Here is a 17,020-nt window from a genome sequence, read left to right as displayed (position 1 = left end):
CCAACACATTGGGGATAATGACAGAAAGTCTGGGGCAACAGTAATCGTCCTGATTCCAAAAAGTGCCAAACAGCACCTAATTACGTGTTTCCTCACGAGATAAGTTATAATTTTCTGGCACGATTCCATCAGGGCCTATTACGTTGATATATCAAAGTGTGTGTGTATAGAAAAATGCATAAAATGACTTGATGTAACAACTTATAGAGATGGTCTCCGTGCAGAAAGAAGGATACTCATCTGAGAAGGTTTGCAGAGAAGACCCACTACACTGCTTTTTGGGAGAGAGAGTTGTCTCAAAAGGAGATACTGTCCATAGAGTTTGGAAGAATAATGAGGGATCCTACTGAGAAATATAAAAAATAAAGCAATTTGACAGGGTAGATACTTGTCAGGTTGCTTTCTTTGGCTGGAAAGTCTGGAACTCGGAGACATAGCCTAAGAATAAGCAGTGGTCTTTGCAGGACAGTGGTTCAGGAGACATCTCAACTGCATTTTGAATATTTCAATAACTCTACCGTCAGGGTTTTGGATACACACAGTCATTGAAAGTGAAATTGACAGATTATTTTGATATTAAGGATGTCAACAGACATGGTGCTCGTGCAGAAAAGTGGAATGCATTGAAGAAGATCAGCTATGATTGTTGAATGGCAGGGTGGAGTGCAAGTGCCCAGGTTTCAATTCTGGCTGAGTACAATGTACCTGCTGCATCTCTTTTACATTAATTTCCAGTTTCCAATAGGTATATTTATACTGTCTGTCACTTACTGTCCTAAAGGATTCAGAAGAGCTCTGAAGTGTGATTTTCAAAGCTAGAGTCTGTTTTGGTGGACGTTATCTGCCTCAAAAATCATGTTCTTAAAATCAGTTTCCTCCTGAGCAGTAATCTCATAGAAAATCACCTCCTCATTGTAGAACACACTTGATTTTAATTACATTGTTTTCAATCTGGTAAAATTGGATGAGTGTTAGAATGGCCTGTTGATGGCTATCACATAATTATTTCCTGAGCAGTGAAGGTGCAAATGAATATTTACTCTCTCATTACAGTCAAGAGGACATTACTACACTAATTCAGGATCAATTCTAATCTCCATCCTTACCTTCATCCAAGAAGTACCCTAAAGTTTCTTCCTCTTGATAGGAATCAATGACAGAAGTTAATGACAATAAAAGTTCTTACCTAGTGATGATATAGGTTAAGATTCTAATTCCTACTTACCACCACAAAGGAATGTACAGCACACCAGAGACTGACAGGAGGAAAAGTAACATCGACCAGCTTCGTATGAAGTACGCTACCAAAGGAAGGGCCATGTAGCCAATTGCATAAGGAATAAAAGCTCCCATTGTCGCGAATATAACCCGAATGGATTTCCCAAGAAGCTCAGATCCTGTAAGAAGAGAATAGCCAGGTCAAGGATGATAGCAACTGTAAATTATTTCTTAATTTTATTTCATTGCCTAGTATCACCATTCTGAAGGAAAGTATTCTTCTGTGTTGATTCAGAAAAGCTTTCAACAATTAAGATGAATACTCCCTAAGCACAATACAGAATCAACAAACCAAGATCAGTGAAGAACACCAGCTGCAGATGCGTGATCATGCTAGTCATACTTGCAGCTCCATTTTGAAAAACAAGTTGGAATCATATGTGCCTTTTGCCAGTTTTACTGTTACTTTCACTGCTGGTTACTCCTGTGGTTTCGCTCCCTTTCAGCAATCCTCCCGAACGTACCTCCACTGAAGTCACCCTAGCCATGAGCTCACATCTTTCTCTCTCGGGTCTCATCTCGTTTCGTCTCCAATCTCATCTTGTCCAATGACAAATACCTCCAGCACCTTTACGTCTCCTCCCGATAAACTGTTCACCAAACTCTTCATCCATGTTAGCCAATAATATTAATGGCTTTCTTTCTTCATGTAGTGCTCTCTTCTCCTTTAAAAAAAGTTATCAGTCCTCTCAAATGACAAATACTTAACCTCACAATCCTTGCTAACAATATCCTATCTCCAATCTTCATCTCCTCCTCAAAGTCAGTGAATGTGTTGTTGCCTCCCAAAACTTCTTTCCTTCTTTTTCTCAAAGCCAATGTTTAAATCTCTCCAATTGGGTTTCTACTATTGACACAGACTGCTTTTACTAATTTGGAAATTAAATCCTTTATGACTCTGATAGGGATAAAACCTCATTACAGTCGTTTTCAATCTATCGGCAACATTTGACATAGTTGACCCCTCCTTCCTCCTCCAACACCTTTCCATCCAGATGAAGGAAGCTCTACTTGCATTGTTCTATTCAATATCAAAGAGCAGGTAGAGAATCAACTACAGTAGTTCCACTTTCTGCTCCCACTCAATTACTCCTAGTGTCCCTCAAATACCCATTCCTGGCTCCACCTTTTATTCGTTCACATGATGAGGGCGTCACTGGCTAGGCAGCATTTATTGCTCACTCTAAATGCCCAGAGGGCAGTTAAGAGTCAACCACATCGTTGCTTCCTAGACTCATCCACATATTATCCTTCAGTGACATCACCCACTATTACAGAGCTACCTCTCCTGACTTTTACACTATTGTTAAATTACAGGAATGTTCCACCAACATGTAGTACTGGATGGACAGAAATTTTCTCCAGCTAAAAACTTTAAGATATCCAAAGTCATTGTCTTCTACTCCACTACAACCCACGTTCCCTAGCTATTAACTCCAATCCTTTCCCCTGTAAATGTATTTAGCTCAAAATGCTACTTTATATTATACTTGGCTCCAAGATGAACTTTCAAATACATATCCGTACTATCACTGAGACAATACCATTCTATCTCCACATTATAGGAATAATAAGGTGAGAAAAAAATAACATCACATAGCTCCACCAATGTCTCAGCTTATCAGCTGCTGAAACCCTCAACATTTCCTTTGTTATCTCTAGAGGAGACTACTGCAACACAATGCTGATCGACTATGAGGTCATCCAAGACTTTGCTTTCTATGCCATAAATTGTGCTAAATCCCATACCCACATCACCCGTATGCTTGCTATCCTGCACAGACTCTACATTGAACAGCATGTCATTCTAAAATTCTCATTACTACCCTTACACTCAAGTCCTTCCATAATCCTAAACTCTTCTCCGTCTTTAGTTTCCTCCAACCTCATAATGTCCGAGGTATCTGTGTTGCTCTAATTCTAACCCCTTGAGCGCTTCTCTCCACTCATGGCGACTATGCTTCCAAAGCCCCATGCTCTGGAATTTCCTTGCGAAACTTCTCAACATTTCGAAACTTGCTATCTTCTACATGTCATTCCTTGAAACTTAGCTCTTCATCCAACTTTTTAGTTATCTTCCCTAGTTTCACCTCATGTAGCTCAGTTCCCAATTTTACTTTATACCTACCTTGGGATGTTAACAGCACAATATAAATATTAGTTTTTGCTGTTAACTCTGAAGCAAATGTTGGCTAACCTCCTTGTTTTTGTTCTTGTATCCTTTTCAATAAAGATTTATCAACATTTTCAAAACTGTTATACTTAATGCCCCTTTTTGGCCACACAACACTGCAACAGGCATCTTAAGATCTACTAGCATCAGTTTTGTCTTTCAGCCACATCAGAAATGAGCCATTTGAATGGACTGACTCCCACCATGTCAAGTATTAATATTGTGAAGGCACATAAAATCTCAATTATATAAATTGTAAATCAATTTACTTTTTGCTATTCTAATTCAATTTCAGCTTCAGTGCATTTATGACAGACATTTTTGGCATCACACAGAAATACTTTAAAGGGGCTGGGCCCTCAGAGTTCTAACCTTCTCTTAACCTGAATAGTGAATATGTGTACTCTCCACTATTGGGTGCAGTCATTGAAAGAAGATAAATTAGCATTTCTTCTGGGACCTGACAGTTAGCATAAAATAATGGAACTCCCAGAAAAGAAATAATGATGTTTGTAAATATTATAATCCAAAGAACAGTGGACTGACATTGAATATTGGAAGGTGCCAATGCTGCTTTCAAATTTCAATGGTTGTCGCTGCAGTCATTGTTTTAATTTGGTGAGCTGAACCTAATCAGTATCTGCATGTTTATGTGCTGTTTCAGGAATGACAACAGCATTCAAAGGAGTCTGGGGATAGAAAGTGATTTTTGTTAAATTAGTTTGATGATGAACATCTTGGTCAATTATTTTGTGTTCTGACATAACTAGAAACGTGCACATGCTCACCAAACTTGGGGCTTAGTAGGATGATGGCACCTAAACACAGAAGCTGTACTGCTGAATTCATAAGACTGGGAGTTCTCACTACAACCTTCTGAACTTTTAGTCCAGCAATGCGGAGATCAATTGCAACATTTCATTGATCACCATATCTCAGATCAGATAATTCAGCACAATTCAGTAATTAAGTCAGTGATCTCACTGTGTTTGAAACCCTGAAATTATTGGATCATTTGACAAGGGAATGGACGATTTGAAGGAGGTCAGAAACTTGGGCTAGTTCTTCCCAGAATTGAAATCTATTTACAGGAGACAGTTTAATCCCAGTAAGTTGGTTGTGGATGGATTTTCTGGCAAACCTATGTCAAGGAGGTATATCCTGGGAAATACCTGATCTGCCATAGAGAATTCTACTCATTTCAGCAGAAATAAAGCCTAATGAGAACTCACAAAGCTGAAAACTTAGATCCTACTGCGTGTATCTGAAAAAGGCCCAGATCGGAGACGAATCTAAGTTCTTTGTTTGCTAATATGACTACCTTGAAAAACTTGTTTCTGCAGCGAAAACTAAATCCCTTAAAAAAACAACAGCATTTGAAAGCATTTTCTAATCTAGCTAGCTAATGAGAGCTTATCCATGATTGGCCACTAATTGGGGTCAGTGAACAGTCATTGAAATAAGTATTCCACACTTGGGAATTTTTTTTTATTTTGAGAACTCAGTAAATAAATAATACTTTGAAATAAACACAATCTAACAAGTGTTTAAAAGACAAACAACCAAACAGTTGGATCAAAATTGAGTCAGTGATTTTCTTGTGAGAAAAACATCAGGAAAGTGCAGGTCAGCAGAACATATGAGTCCAGATTATAGTTCATGCCTTGGGCCTGGATAAAGTAATTTCAAGTGAAAATTAACTTTCTGATTGGCCATTACCCAGTTTTTGGAATATTTGCAAAAGTCCTGCCATTGAGTTACATCAGAGCCATCACAGGGCTATGACTCAGTAACCTTAATTGTTAGCCATTCAAGTTAGAGGATTAAAACCTGCTACCGGAGTAGAATTAGGCCATTTGGCCCATTGAGTCGGCTTCACCATTCAATAATGGCTGATATTATTCTCAAACCACTCTCCTATTTTCTCCCTTTAAACCTTGATCCTCTTACCAATCAAGGGCCTATTTATGTCTTAAATGCTTTCAATGACTTGGCTTCTGCTGTCATCTGTGGCAATGAGATCCACAGATTCACTACCCTCTCATTGAAGAAATTCCTTCTTATCTCCATTCTAAAGGGTGGTGTCATCACTTTGAAGTTTTGTCCTCGGGTCCTAGACTCTCCTGATGCTGGAAACATCTTCTCCACATCCAGTCTATCCTACCCTCAAAGTAGAGATCAGAAGGATGAAGAGGGATTTAATTGAAACTTAAAGAATACTGAAGGGCCTGGACAGAGCGGACATTGGGAAGATGATTTCATTGACAGGAGAGATAGGAACTGAGGGCACAGGCTTAGAGTAAAGAGAAGACTCTTTAGAATGAAAATAAAGAAAAAACTTCTTCAACCAGAGAGTGGTGAATCTGTGGAATGCATTACATCAGGGCCTTTGGAGGCCAGGTCATTGAACGCATTTAAGACAGAAATAGATAAGTTCTTGATTGTCAATGGGATCAAAGGTTACAGGGAGAAAACTACAGAATGGGTTTGAAAAATCTATCAGCCATGATTGAATGGCAGAACAGACTTGATGGGCCAAATGGCCTAATTTCTGTTCCTTTGTTTTATGGTCTTATTCTCGAAGTTTCAATCAAATTCATCTCATTCTTCTAAACTCTATTGAATACAGGCCCAGAGTCCTTAACCACTCTTCATATGGTAAGACCTTTAGTCCTGGAATCACTGTTGTGAACGTCCACTAAACCCCCTTCAAAAAGAGCTATCTGTGTCCCTCTATAAGTCACCCCTCACCCTTTGACACTTCAGGGAAAATAGCACCAGTCTATTCAGCCTCTCCCTATAGCTCAATCCTCCAGGTGTGGCAACATCCTGGCAACCCTTTCAAGTTTCACAACATCCTGCCGATAGCAGGGAGACCAGAATTGAAAGCAGTATTCAAAAAGTAGCCTAACCAATGTACTGTACAATCACAACATGACCTCCAGTTCATTGAAGAATTGAGGTAATTTCTTAAAGCAGCACCTTTTGGAACCGACCAGTTATATTAGACTTGGTATAATTGCATGTGACAGATTAATAAGCTCAAGAGCAAAGGCATGTCTACATGACAGCAACAACAGTATGTCCAGTTTGAAAGGGAGAAGACTGAGTCTAATCATATTAATTTTAAAAGATAAATAACGGCAATTACATAGCATGCAAGCTGACCTAGCTAAAGTGAAATTAGGCTGGGGATAAATCAAGTAAAGATGCAGTAGCAGTCATTTAGGAGGGTATTTCAGAATACTCCACGATAAGAATGTACCCGCTAAAAAGAAAAGTGTTAAAGGTAAGACCCAACATCCACGTTAATTGAAGTAAGCGTGGGCAGCATCAGTCTTGAGATAAAACCATATAACTGTGCACAGATGAGCAGAAGATCAGATGATTGCTCATAAACTAGAGTATGAGTGCAATACAAAAACAAAAAGCAACTTTTTCCATGGATAACTAAACACAGATGAAGGCTTTAAAATGAGAATGGGAATTAATAGGAAGTAAGGAAATAGTGGATGAAACAAACAAATATTTTGCTTCTGTCTTCACTTTGAAAGAATACAAAACATTTCAGTAATAGCTATAAATCGGAGGTGGAAGGGAAAGAGGAATTTCATGAAATTACAATCATGGGGGAAATGATACCAAGCAAACTGATGGACTGTGCCCTGCTAAGATTCCAGGCCCAGATAGTCTTCATCCAATGGTCTTAAAAGAGGTAGCTACTGAGCAAGCTAATAGTTGTGCTGGTGTTATAAGTTTGGAAAATACAACCCATGACTCAGGAAAGGTTCGCAATAGGAAAATAGTAAATATGTGTCCTCTATGCAAAGCAGGAGGGAGCAGAATTCAGGAAACTTTAGGTCAGTCATCTTGACATCTACTGTGAGGAAGGTATTAGAAATGTTCATTAAAGAGGTTATAGCTGGGAATTTATGAAAACTCAATTCAACTCAGGAAACATTGCTGTGAAAAGGAAATAGTGTTTTACCAATTTAGTGGAGTTCTTTGGAGGCGCAAACATGCATTGTGGATAAAGGGAGCAACTCCAGAACTAAAGGGCTTGATTTTAAAATTAGGAGAGTCCATTTAGGACCCTCAAGATGGGAAACACGGAAAGTCTTTTGTTGTAGTAAGGTACCCTTTCGGTAGGTTCCGGGATACCTTTGGGAGAGTTAAAAGGTGCTCTTTGGGAAATGTCAATCGCACTTGAGTAAAGGTGGCCTTTGGGATTGCTAAAAGTAGACATGAGTGTGCACAACACTGTACAAACTCATTGGAACTTTCAAGCTGTCTAAAGAATTGCCGCGTGGATTGGAATTTACAAGCAGTCAAGAGGACTTTCAAGGTGATTGGGTCCATCAAAGGACTTAAATTTCTTGGCATTTAAAGCTTTTTTGTAAAAAAAAGTTCCTGTTCACAAAAATCAGTGCTTTCCATTTAACTCTGCCAGCTGACATAAACCTGGGGGCTATCATTGTGGGAAATATACTGCATGATGAAGTAACAACCTATCATTATCACAGTGGGTGTCTATCAGTTCACAGTTTGATAGACAGCTCCAAACATTTAGTTAGCCTAACTCCAATAATGACCTGATTCCTACACTCCCTCGCTCTCCATGCATGTGTGCTGGAATGTCTGGATTTTCAACTGCCTGATTGGATCTGTCAAAGGACGTAAAACTCTTGGCACTTAAAGCTTTTTTGTTAAAAACAAAACACTCCAAATCCAAAGAAATTTTGTAAATAACTAAAATGGAGTTACAATTTTGTAATATTTAGATTATTCTTGCATTTTTTGTATCAAACCAAATTTTGTGAATTGTAGCTTTTATTATATTGTTTTCTCTATAATTCAGTAAATGCCTGATTCCCGATCCCAGCAGAAACATTATTGTTGCTTGTCACATTTCAGAGTATTTTGACCACTACTCCACAAAAAGTACTGGATGAAAATTCAGCCTCATAATTCAGTAGGTGTTCTCCCCGAGTTACAAGCCAATATGTGAACACTGGAACTTGGTGTCATGTTAATTATGTCAAAAGCCTTTGGGGTATTGGGAGAAAGGCTAATTAAAATATTGAATTGTGTAGATACTTACCAAGAACATAGGCAGCCACCAAGTTTGAAATTTGTCCAAGACCCACAAGGAAATTGAGAACGCAGAATATCTCCCAATTTGGAGAGAATACTTGAAGCATGCTGAATACAGTCTGGACTGCCATGGTTCCAAACATAACTAACTTCCTTCCAAACCTGCAAAACAGAAGCAGACCAAGTTTGAACCATATACATTACTGCATACTTGCTACAATATACCTAATCTCATGCATGTAATTGTTCACATCCTTATTTACATAAACTGGTACACATACAACATCATTATTCTCAACTGAACACAGACCTTGGACCTCTCTATGAACACTTTGGGTTGGAATTTTTAGTGGAAGGGGGAAATCAACTTCTAAATGGGAGATGGGGTGGGTTGAACTGGATGGTTTGTGTATGTGCTTCTGTGAGTACGTGCACGTTACACGCACTCATTTGTGTGTGTGTGCGTGTGCGAGCGTGCATTTGAGAGTGTGTTCCCTGTGTGGGTGTGCAAATATGTCAGTGTATCTGCATGAATGTGTCGTGGGTGTGCATGTATGTGTACATGTTTGTATGTACAGGCGTGTGCATATTAACATGTGTGAGTGTGTGCATGTGTGCGCGTGCGTGTGTGCGAATGGTGTGTGATTGAGTCAAACCCTTGATAGCTTCCCACCAACCTGATTGGGCAGCAGTCTGAGAAAATAAGCAAGGGGAGAATTCAATGGTGGGTATTGTCGAGCCTGTGAGAAAGTACAGGGAAAAGTGGGTGCAGCCACTGGAAAAAGGCACAAATAGAATTTTAGGGTATGGGTGAATCATATTGCCTTCGGAGCATGGCACTGGCCCGTTTGCATAAGACACTCCCTTCCAAGTGATGTTCCTTTACTATTCTGGCCTGGCTGCATTGCCGCGTGTGACTGTTTTCCTTTTGGAATCATACCAAATTATGTAACTAAAACATCCAAACAGTAACAATAAGCAAGCACTGCCCAACAGGGGCAGGCCCAACAGCTGGACCCCAACTTGCCTACTCCTCTCTTTCTCTGCATCAGGTAATATAGATTAGGCTTAAGACAGGACTTACATACAACTAAAAAGAACAAAAATTTGGTAAACAACCAAAATGGAATTACAACTGCACACATTGCCATTTATGTGGCCCAGGGATTCCACTGAAACACAGAATAAATAATTGGGCTGGGAGCCCACGAACCATCTTAATTTACAGTTGCACAGGACTGCTGCCAACGCTTTCCATTTTCTAATTAACCTCTTCAGAGATGTTAGTACACACCATTGAAGCAGACGGGACTTGAAATATGGCCTCCTGGCTCAGAGGCAAGGCTAGTAGCACTGCAGCATTGACAAAACATGTCCAACAGCGCAGTTGGTGGGGAGACTAAAATCCAGGCCTTAGAGTTACACAGAAATAAATGAAGATCTTGTTGGGACACATTCACCATAGCTTTGGTAAGAGTACACTACAAAGTTTAGAAATTATATTAGGGTTGTGCTTTTGAGATTAGATTCCCTTCAATGTGGAAACAGGCTCTTTGGCCCAACAAGTCCACACTGCCCCTTGAAGCATCCCACCCAGACCTACCCCCCTATAACCCACATACCCCTGAACACTACAGGCAATTTAGCCTGGCCAATCCACCTAGCCCACACATCTTTGGACTGTGGGAGGAAACCTGAGTACCCTGAGGAAACCCACGCAGGCATGGGGAGAATGTGCAAACTCCACACAGACAGTCGCCCAAGGCTGGGATCAAACCCGGGTGCCTGGTGCTGTGAGGCTGCAGTGCTCTTCGCTGAGCCACCTTGTACACACCTGTACATGCAAAACTTACTTTTTGAAAAAGGGTCTAGGCCCGAATCGTCAGCTTTCCTGCTCCTCTGATGCTGCTTGGCCTACTGTGTTCATCCAGCTCCACACCTTGTTATCTCAAGTATTGTCATGTCCCTGGTTTTCAAAGAGACCCAGTGTTGGGTAAGTGGAAATACGTTCAGTGACAAGATGCACACTAAGTGCAAGCCAATGCAGTTGAGGTTCATTTGATGGCAGGTAGCTTGCACCTAGAAGAAATGGGTTTCTAGCTTTGCTTCAAGGCTTAGTGACCCTGTACAAAGTGGGATGCAGCAATAACCAGAAGAAGTCTACCTAGGCAGAACCCAGGCCTCTGATCAAGTCAATCTGTCACATGACAGAATTTCCAGCCAATTTTGCAGATTTGTATACTATCAGTGTCTTAATGGCGTAAAAAACGGTATTCAAGATATCACCAATGTCGAGAAGGTTGACATTTATTCTCAGTCCCTCACTATCACTAATACCTCTGTCACTATAACTATATATCACTAATACTTTCATATAAATAAACCATTTCAGAGGTCTCACCATGTTAGCATGAAGTTGGAATCAGAAAAGTCAATCCAGGGAAAGGATGACAGATTTCTGTCTTGAATAAACCTAATTATTTACCGTTCTCAAATGATAATCCAACAGTTTCACTTTTATTGATGCCAAAAATTTATTTCCTACTCTCATAAACTAATTTTATATTCACATGGTTGGACTGGAGTTCGTATACTAATGGTTATTAGTCTAGCCATTTGGATTACTAGTTCAATCATGTAACAAATACAGCATCTTCCGCAGGTATTGACAAGCTTTGATCATGAACTTTTACTCAGTTAACTTCAGCAGTGTAGAATTGAAGACACACACTATGTCTGAAGACTACTGTAATGTAAACACTGTTTTAGCTTCAAATAAACGTGCTCTTCAAGTAAATGGAATCCACTTGCTACACCGCATTACGTCTAGATAAAAAGAAAATCATTACACTCCTGACTTCCACTTCCCATCCACCCTATAGATGCAATTGTCCAGTCAATTCAGTTCACTCCACATAACATTAGGAACAGTCTGGAAAAAAACAGGATTACACAAAGTCAACATGAATTTAAGAAAGGGAAAGCAAGTTTTGCAATCCTATACTGGAGTATTTAGAGGATTTAATGAGTAGAATAGATAAGAGCAGAACACGTCAGGAGTAATTGTGCAAAAGCAAAAAAACAAGGTTCGGGTGATAAAATTCTGGCATGGAGTAAGAATTTGCGAGCAGAGAGGAAACACAGATTTTTGGAAATAAAATGTCATTTTGGCGTGTTAGGTGGTGACTAACTGAATGGATTCATGCTTGGGCCACAGTTATTCACATTAGATAGCAATGATATGGATAAAGGGAATTAAATGAGTTTGCTGATGAAATAGGGTGGAATTGAGAGTGGTGAGGAAGGCGGGAAGAGTTTTAAGCCAATTTAGACAAGATGAGTGAGTTTGCAAAATCATGGCAGATGTGGAATGACATGGATAAATATGAAATTGTTTGGTTCAGTAGAATAAATAGAATAGCAGAGTAACATTTAAATGTTTTCAGATTGGGAAGTATTGATGCACAGTGGGACCTGGGAATTCTTGCACAGCAATAATTAATTCCAAGCATGCAGGTGCAGCATGCATTTAGGAAGACAAATAGTATGTTAGCTTTCATTGTGTAAGGGTTTGAGTAAAGCAGCAAGGAAGTCTTGCTGGAGAATCCAAGATAATAAAATGTGAGGCTGGAAGAACACAGCAGGCCCAGCAGCATCTCAGGAGCATAAAAGCTGCCGTTTCGGGCCTAGACCCTTCATCAGAGAGGGGGATGGGGTGAGGGTTCTGGGATAAATAGGGAGAGAGGGGGAGGCAGACCAAAGATGGAGAGAAAAGAAGATAGGTGGAGAGGAGAGTATAGGTGGGGAGGTAGGTAGGGGATAGGTCAGGCCAGGGAAGACGGACAGGTCAAGGAGGTGGGATGAGGTTGGTAGGTAGGAAATGGAGGTGCGGCTTGGGGTGGGAGGAAGGGATGGGTGAGAGGAAGAACAGGTTAGGGAGGCAGAGACAGGTTGGACTGGTTTTGGGATGCAGTGGGTGGAGGGGAAGAGCTGGGCTGGTTGTGTGGTGCAGTGGGGGGGAGGGGACAAACTGGGCTGGTTTTGGGATGCGGTGGGGGAAGTTCTTGTTGAGAGCAAATCTGGAGTATTGCAGCAGTTTTGGTCTCCTTACCCAAGGGAAGCTACACTTGCAAAAAGAAAGGAGTGCAGCTAATGTTCACTAGACTGATTCCTGGGATGGCAGGTTTGTTGTATGAGGAAAGATCGGGGTCACCAGGCCTGTCTTCACTGGAGTTTGGAAGAATGAGAAGGAATCTCACTGAGATATATAAAATTCTAACGGAGCAGGACAGACTGAATGCAGCAATATTATTTCCCCTGGCCTGAGGGTCCAGGACAAGGGGTCATAGTCTCAGGATATGGGTAGGCCACTTCAGACTAAGATGAGGAAAATTTATCCCGTCAGACAGCGAAGTACCTGTGGAATTCTCTGGCACAGAAGGCAGTGGAGACCAAGGCACAAACTATGTTTAAGAAATAAATAGAGATAACAAAGTGTGGAGCTGGATGTACACAGCAGGCCAAGCAGCATCTTAGGAACAGAGAAGCTGACATTTTGGGCTTAGACCCTTCATCAGAAAAGGGGGAGGGGGAGAGGGTTCTGAAATAAATAGGGAAAGAGGGGGAAGTGAATCGAAGATGGATAGAGGAGAAGATAGGTGGAGAGGATACAGACAAGTTAAAGGGGTGGGGATGGAGCCTGTAGAGGTGAGTGTAGGTGGAGAGATAGGTTAGTCCAGGGACGACGGATAGGTCAAGGGGGCAGGATGAGATTAGCAGGTAGGAAATGGAGGTGTGGCTTGAGATGGGAGGAGGGGATAGGTGAGAGGAAGAACAGGTTGAGGGGGACAGGGACGAGCTGGGCTGGTTTTGGGATGCAGTGGGGGGAGGGGAGATTTTGAAGCTTGTGAAATCCACATTGATACCATTGGGCTGCAGGTTTGAAATGGCTGACAGAACCAGTCAGTTCAAGGGAAACTTGGGAAAGGAAGTAAATGCCCATGATATACACATACCATGTGAAGAAATTTTTTAAAATAGTGGAAACAACAGATGTATACTCAGTCCCATTAACCTTTCAAGGCACTCTATACGAAAATGTGGGGACTTTTGCTAAAGCTGGAGAGCTGTTTCACTGTCTCATCAGCAGCAGCCTCACAGTGAGATTGAACAAGCATCCTGCATGGTCAAAGTTCCAGAACTTTCTCATTATTTCTGGGTATGTTATTTCCTACAAACAGGAAAATCCCCACCAGACAGGCAAAATGGTATACAATCAGGAGAGATTGGCCCTCAGAGTTCAAACATTAGCAGCAGACCCCATTCCATCAGATCATGTACCACCTTCCCTCAAACGATGAATCCGTAAAAGATGTAAGAACATAACTTAAGAAGTTAAGAACTAGGAGCAGGTGTAGGCCACCTGGCCCCTCAAGCCTTCCCCACCATTTAATAAGATCATGGCTGATCTTTTTGAGACTCAGCTGCACTTACCCGCCTACTCACCATAACCCTGAATTCCTTCACTGTTCAAACATTTATCTAGCCTTGCCTTAAAAACATTCAGTGAGGTAGCTTCAACTGCTTCACTGGCCAGGGAATTCTACAGATTCACAACCCTTTGGTGGAGAAGGGCCTCCTGATCTCAGTCCTACATTTGCTTCCCTTTATTTTAAGGCGATGCCCTCTTGTCCTAGTTTCACCTGCGAGCAGAAACAACCTCTCTGCCTCCACCTTATCTATTCCCTTCATAATCTTATATGTTTCTGTAAGATCTCCCCTCATTCTTCTGAATTCCAATGAGTATAATCCCAGTCTACTCAGACTCTCCTCATAATCCAACCCTCTCAACTCTGGAATCAACCGAGTGAATCTCCTCTGCACCTCCTCCAATGCTAGTATATCCCTTCCCAAGTAAGGAGACCAAAACTGCACACAGTACTCCAGGTGTGGCCTCACCAGGACTCTAAACAGCTGCAGCATAGCCTCCCTGTTTTAAACTCTATCCCTCGAGCAATGGCAGACAAAATTCTATTTGCCTTTTTAATTACCTGCTGCACCTGCAATCCCACCTTCAGCGTTTCATGCACAAGGACACCCAAGACCCTCTGTACAGCAGCGTGCTACAATGTTTTACCATTTAAAACATAGTCCATTTTGCTGTTATTTCTACCAAAATGGATGACCTTACACTTATCAACATTGTACTCCATCTGCCAGACCTTTGCCTACTCACTGAGACTATCTATATCCCTCTGCAGAATTTCACTGTCTACTGAACACTTTGCTCTACTACTCACCTCAGTGTCATCTGCAAATTTTGACACACCATACTTCGTCCCCAGCTCCAAATCATCTATGTAAATTGTAAACAATTGAGGTCCCAACACTAATCCCTGAGGCACACCACTAGCCACTGGCCGCCAATCAGAAAAACACCCATTTACCGCTACACTTTGTATGCTACTGGTCAACCAATCCTCTATCCATGCCAATACATTACCTGTAATACCATGCAACTTTATCTTATATAGCAGCCTTTGGTGTGGCACCCTGTCAAATGCCTTCTGGAAATCCAGATACACCACATCCAGAGCCTCCCCATTGTCTACCCTGAAGGCAATGTCGTCAAAGAATTCCACCAAATTAGTTAAACATGACCTACCCTTCATGAACCCATGCTGGGTGTTTCAAATGGGATAATTTATATCCAGGTCCAGGTTGTGAACAAGTTCTGTCTGAAGTCTGTTTGCAAGTTGATTTGTATGCAGGTCAGAATATAATGCAGAACAGTATAAAATAGCCATTCCCAAGTACAGGCAACATTGTAAGTTGAATCTTTGCAAGTATGCCCCAATATGGGGTCAGGTTCAGAAGCCTGAGCATTTGCAAGTAGGATGTTTATAAATGGGGAACCCCCGTACTGCTCTCTATTGAACATCTCTTGGAAACAGTAGAAGATAGCAGGGGCACAGAGTGTACTCTGGGTGAGTGAATCTGACAAGAGCCCTGAAGTACAGAGCTGCTAGACTGGGCCTGTGGCAGCAATGAGAACTAAGAGAAAGTAAAATCTTAATTGACCTTGGCCTCAAATCTTCCTGTAAACCTCTCAATAAATACATCTGTCCACAACAATATTCGTTGGAGTGACCATTGCACAGTCCTTAAGCATACTGAGGGCAACCTCCAACATGTTGTGTGGCACTAATACTTCTTAAAAGGGACAGACTGAAAACTATTATAGGAGATCAAAGCTAGACATTCCAGAAGACACTCTAGATCATTAGCAGAAAGAAAACTGTGTTCAACTATAATCTTCAGCTTCACAGTAATCAGAAGCAGGAATATGCAGAAAAAGCAACCTGTAATTGTGAGCCCGTGTTTGGAAAAATAAAACTCATACCGTTGCTTCATATGGTAGTAACATTTGTTTGGATGGCGAGTATTGCTGCTTAGAGACTGGGTCTAAACAATGCGTAGTTCTAAAAGATGTTAAAAATATTATCTGCTAATAAGTAACTTCTCTTCAGCAGGTGAAACTTGAACGTGTACGTTCTGGTCTAAAGGTAGCTACTGTGCTACAAAACCTCTAACTCTTACATCAGCATGATCATCACTAGGCAGATGTATTCATTAGTAATAAGGTTTATCAGTATTTTTAGGATTATTGGAAAGCAAGGCATATTAGAATTGAAAGACTTGTTAGCATTAGTGAGATTTAGTAGCAGCAACATAATCATTATTTAATAAACTACAAAATGGCAAAGTTACTCCAACTTTACAAATCCACATGCTTATACAATGTGGGATCTCCAGGATGCTTTCCAAGTCCTGGATAATCATTTGTGCACTAAGTGTAATCAGTTGTAGCAGCTGAGCTCTACAATTACAGTGTCTTTATACATGAGGTCACCTCACAGCTTAAGACTCTGCAAGGATGGAGGAAATGGGTGGCCACCAGAGTATCAGAAAGAAAGAGGCAAATGCAGAAATTCCCAAAATGCATCTCACTCCCCAACAGGTATTCAGCTTCTAAGAGTGAAATTTCATGTTTAAGTTCAGCCAGAGCCAAGTCCAGGCTACTATGAGTAGTTCAGTTGCACAAGGAGATATAACAGAGACAGGGAGAACAATAGTAATAAGTGGTACAAACTTTTGGTGAAGAGATAGACATTTCTATGGGTGCATATGAGAATCCAGGTTAATGTGTTCCCTCCCTGTTGCTGGGATGAAGATGACACTAAGAAGCTACAGAATGCACAGTGGGGTGAAGACGAACAGCTTGCTGTCATGGTTCACATCAGTATGAACAACGTGAGTAGTAGTGCTGTCCTGCAGTCAGAATTTAGAAGGCTAGGTAGGAAATTGAAAAACAGTACCTCAAAAGGGGCAATGTCTGAATTATCCTCAGGGCCATGTGGAAGTTTGGAATTAGGAGGAAACATAGATTAATGCAATGCTTGAGCGATGGTACTG

The 17,020-nt window shown here is 41.0% G+C and overlaps 1 protein-coding gene across 1 annotated transcript in view; it reads right to left on the bottom strand.

The window, feature by feature from the left end:
- The window catches only part of LOC125458431 (organic cation/carnitine transporter 2-like), a 79,830-nt gene that overhangs the window by 47,454 nt on the left and 15,356 nt on the right, over positions 1-17,020 (bottom strand). Inside the window, exons 3-4 of the mRNA XM_059650621.1 lie at positions 8,553-8,707; positions 1,226-1,397 (exon numbers count right to left, since the gene is read on the bottom strand). Of these exons, the coding sequence (XP_059506604.1) occupies positions 1,226-1,397; positions 8,553-8,707 (327 nt within the window). The remainder of the gene's footprint in view (positions 1-1,225; positions 1,398-8,552; positions 8,708-17,020) is intronic.

Source organism: Stegostoma tigrinum, chromosome 13 (genome assembly GCF_030684315.1).
Source record: "Stegostoma tigrinum isolate sSteTig4 chromosome 13, sSteTig4.hap1, whole genome shotgun sequence".
Classification (NCBI taxonomy): Eukaryota; Metazoa; Chordata; class Chondrichthyes; order Orectolobiformes; family Stegostomatidae; genus Stegostoma; species Stegostoma tigrinum.
This window is presented reverse-complemented; position numbering and strand designations above follow the sequence as displayed.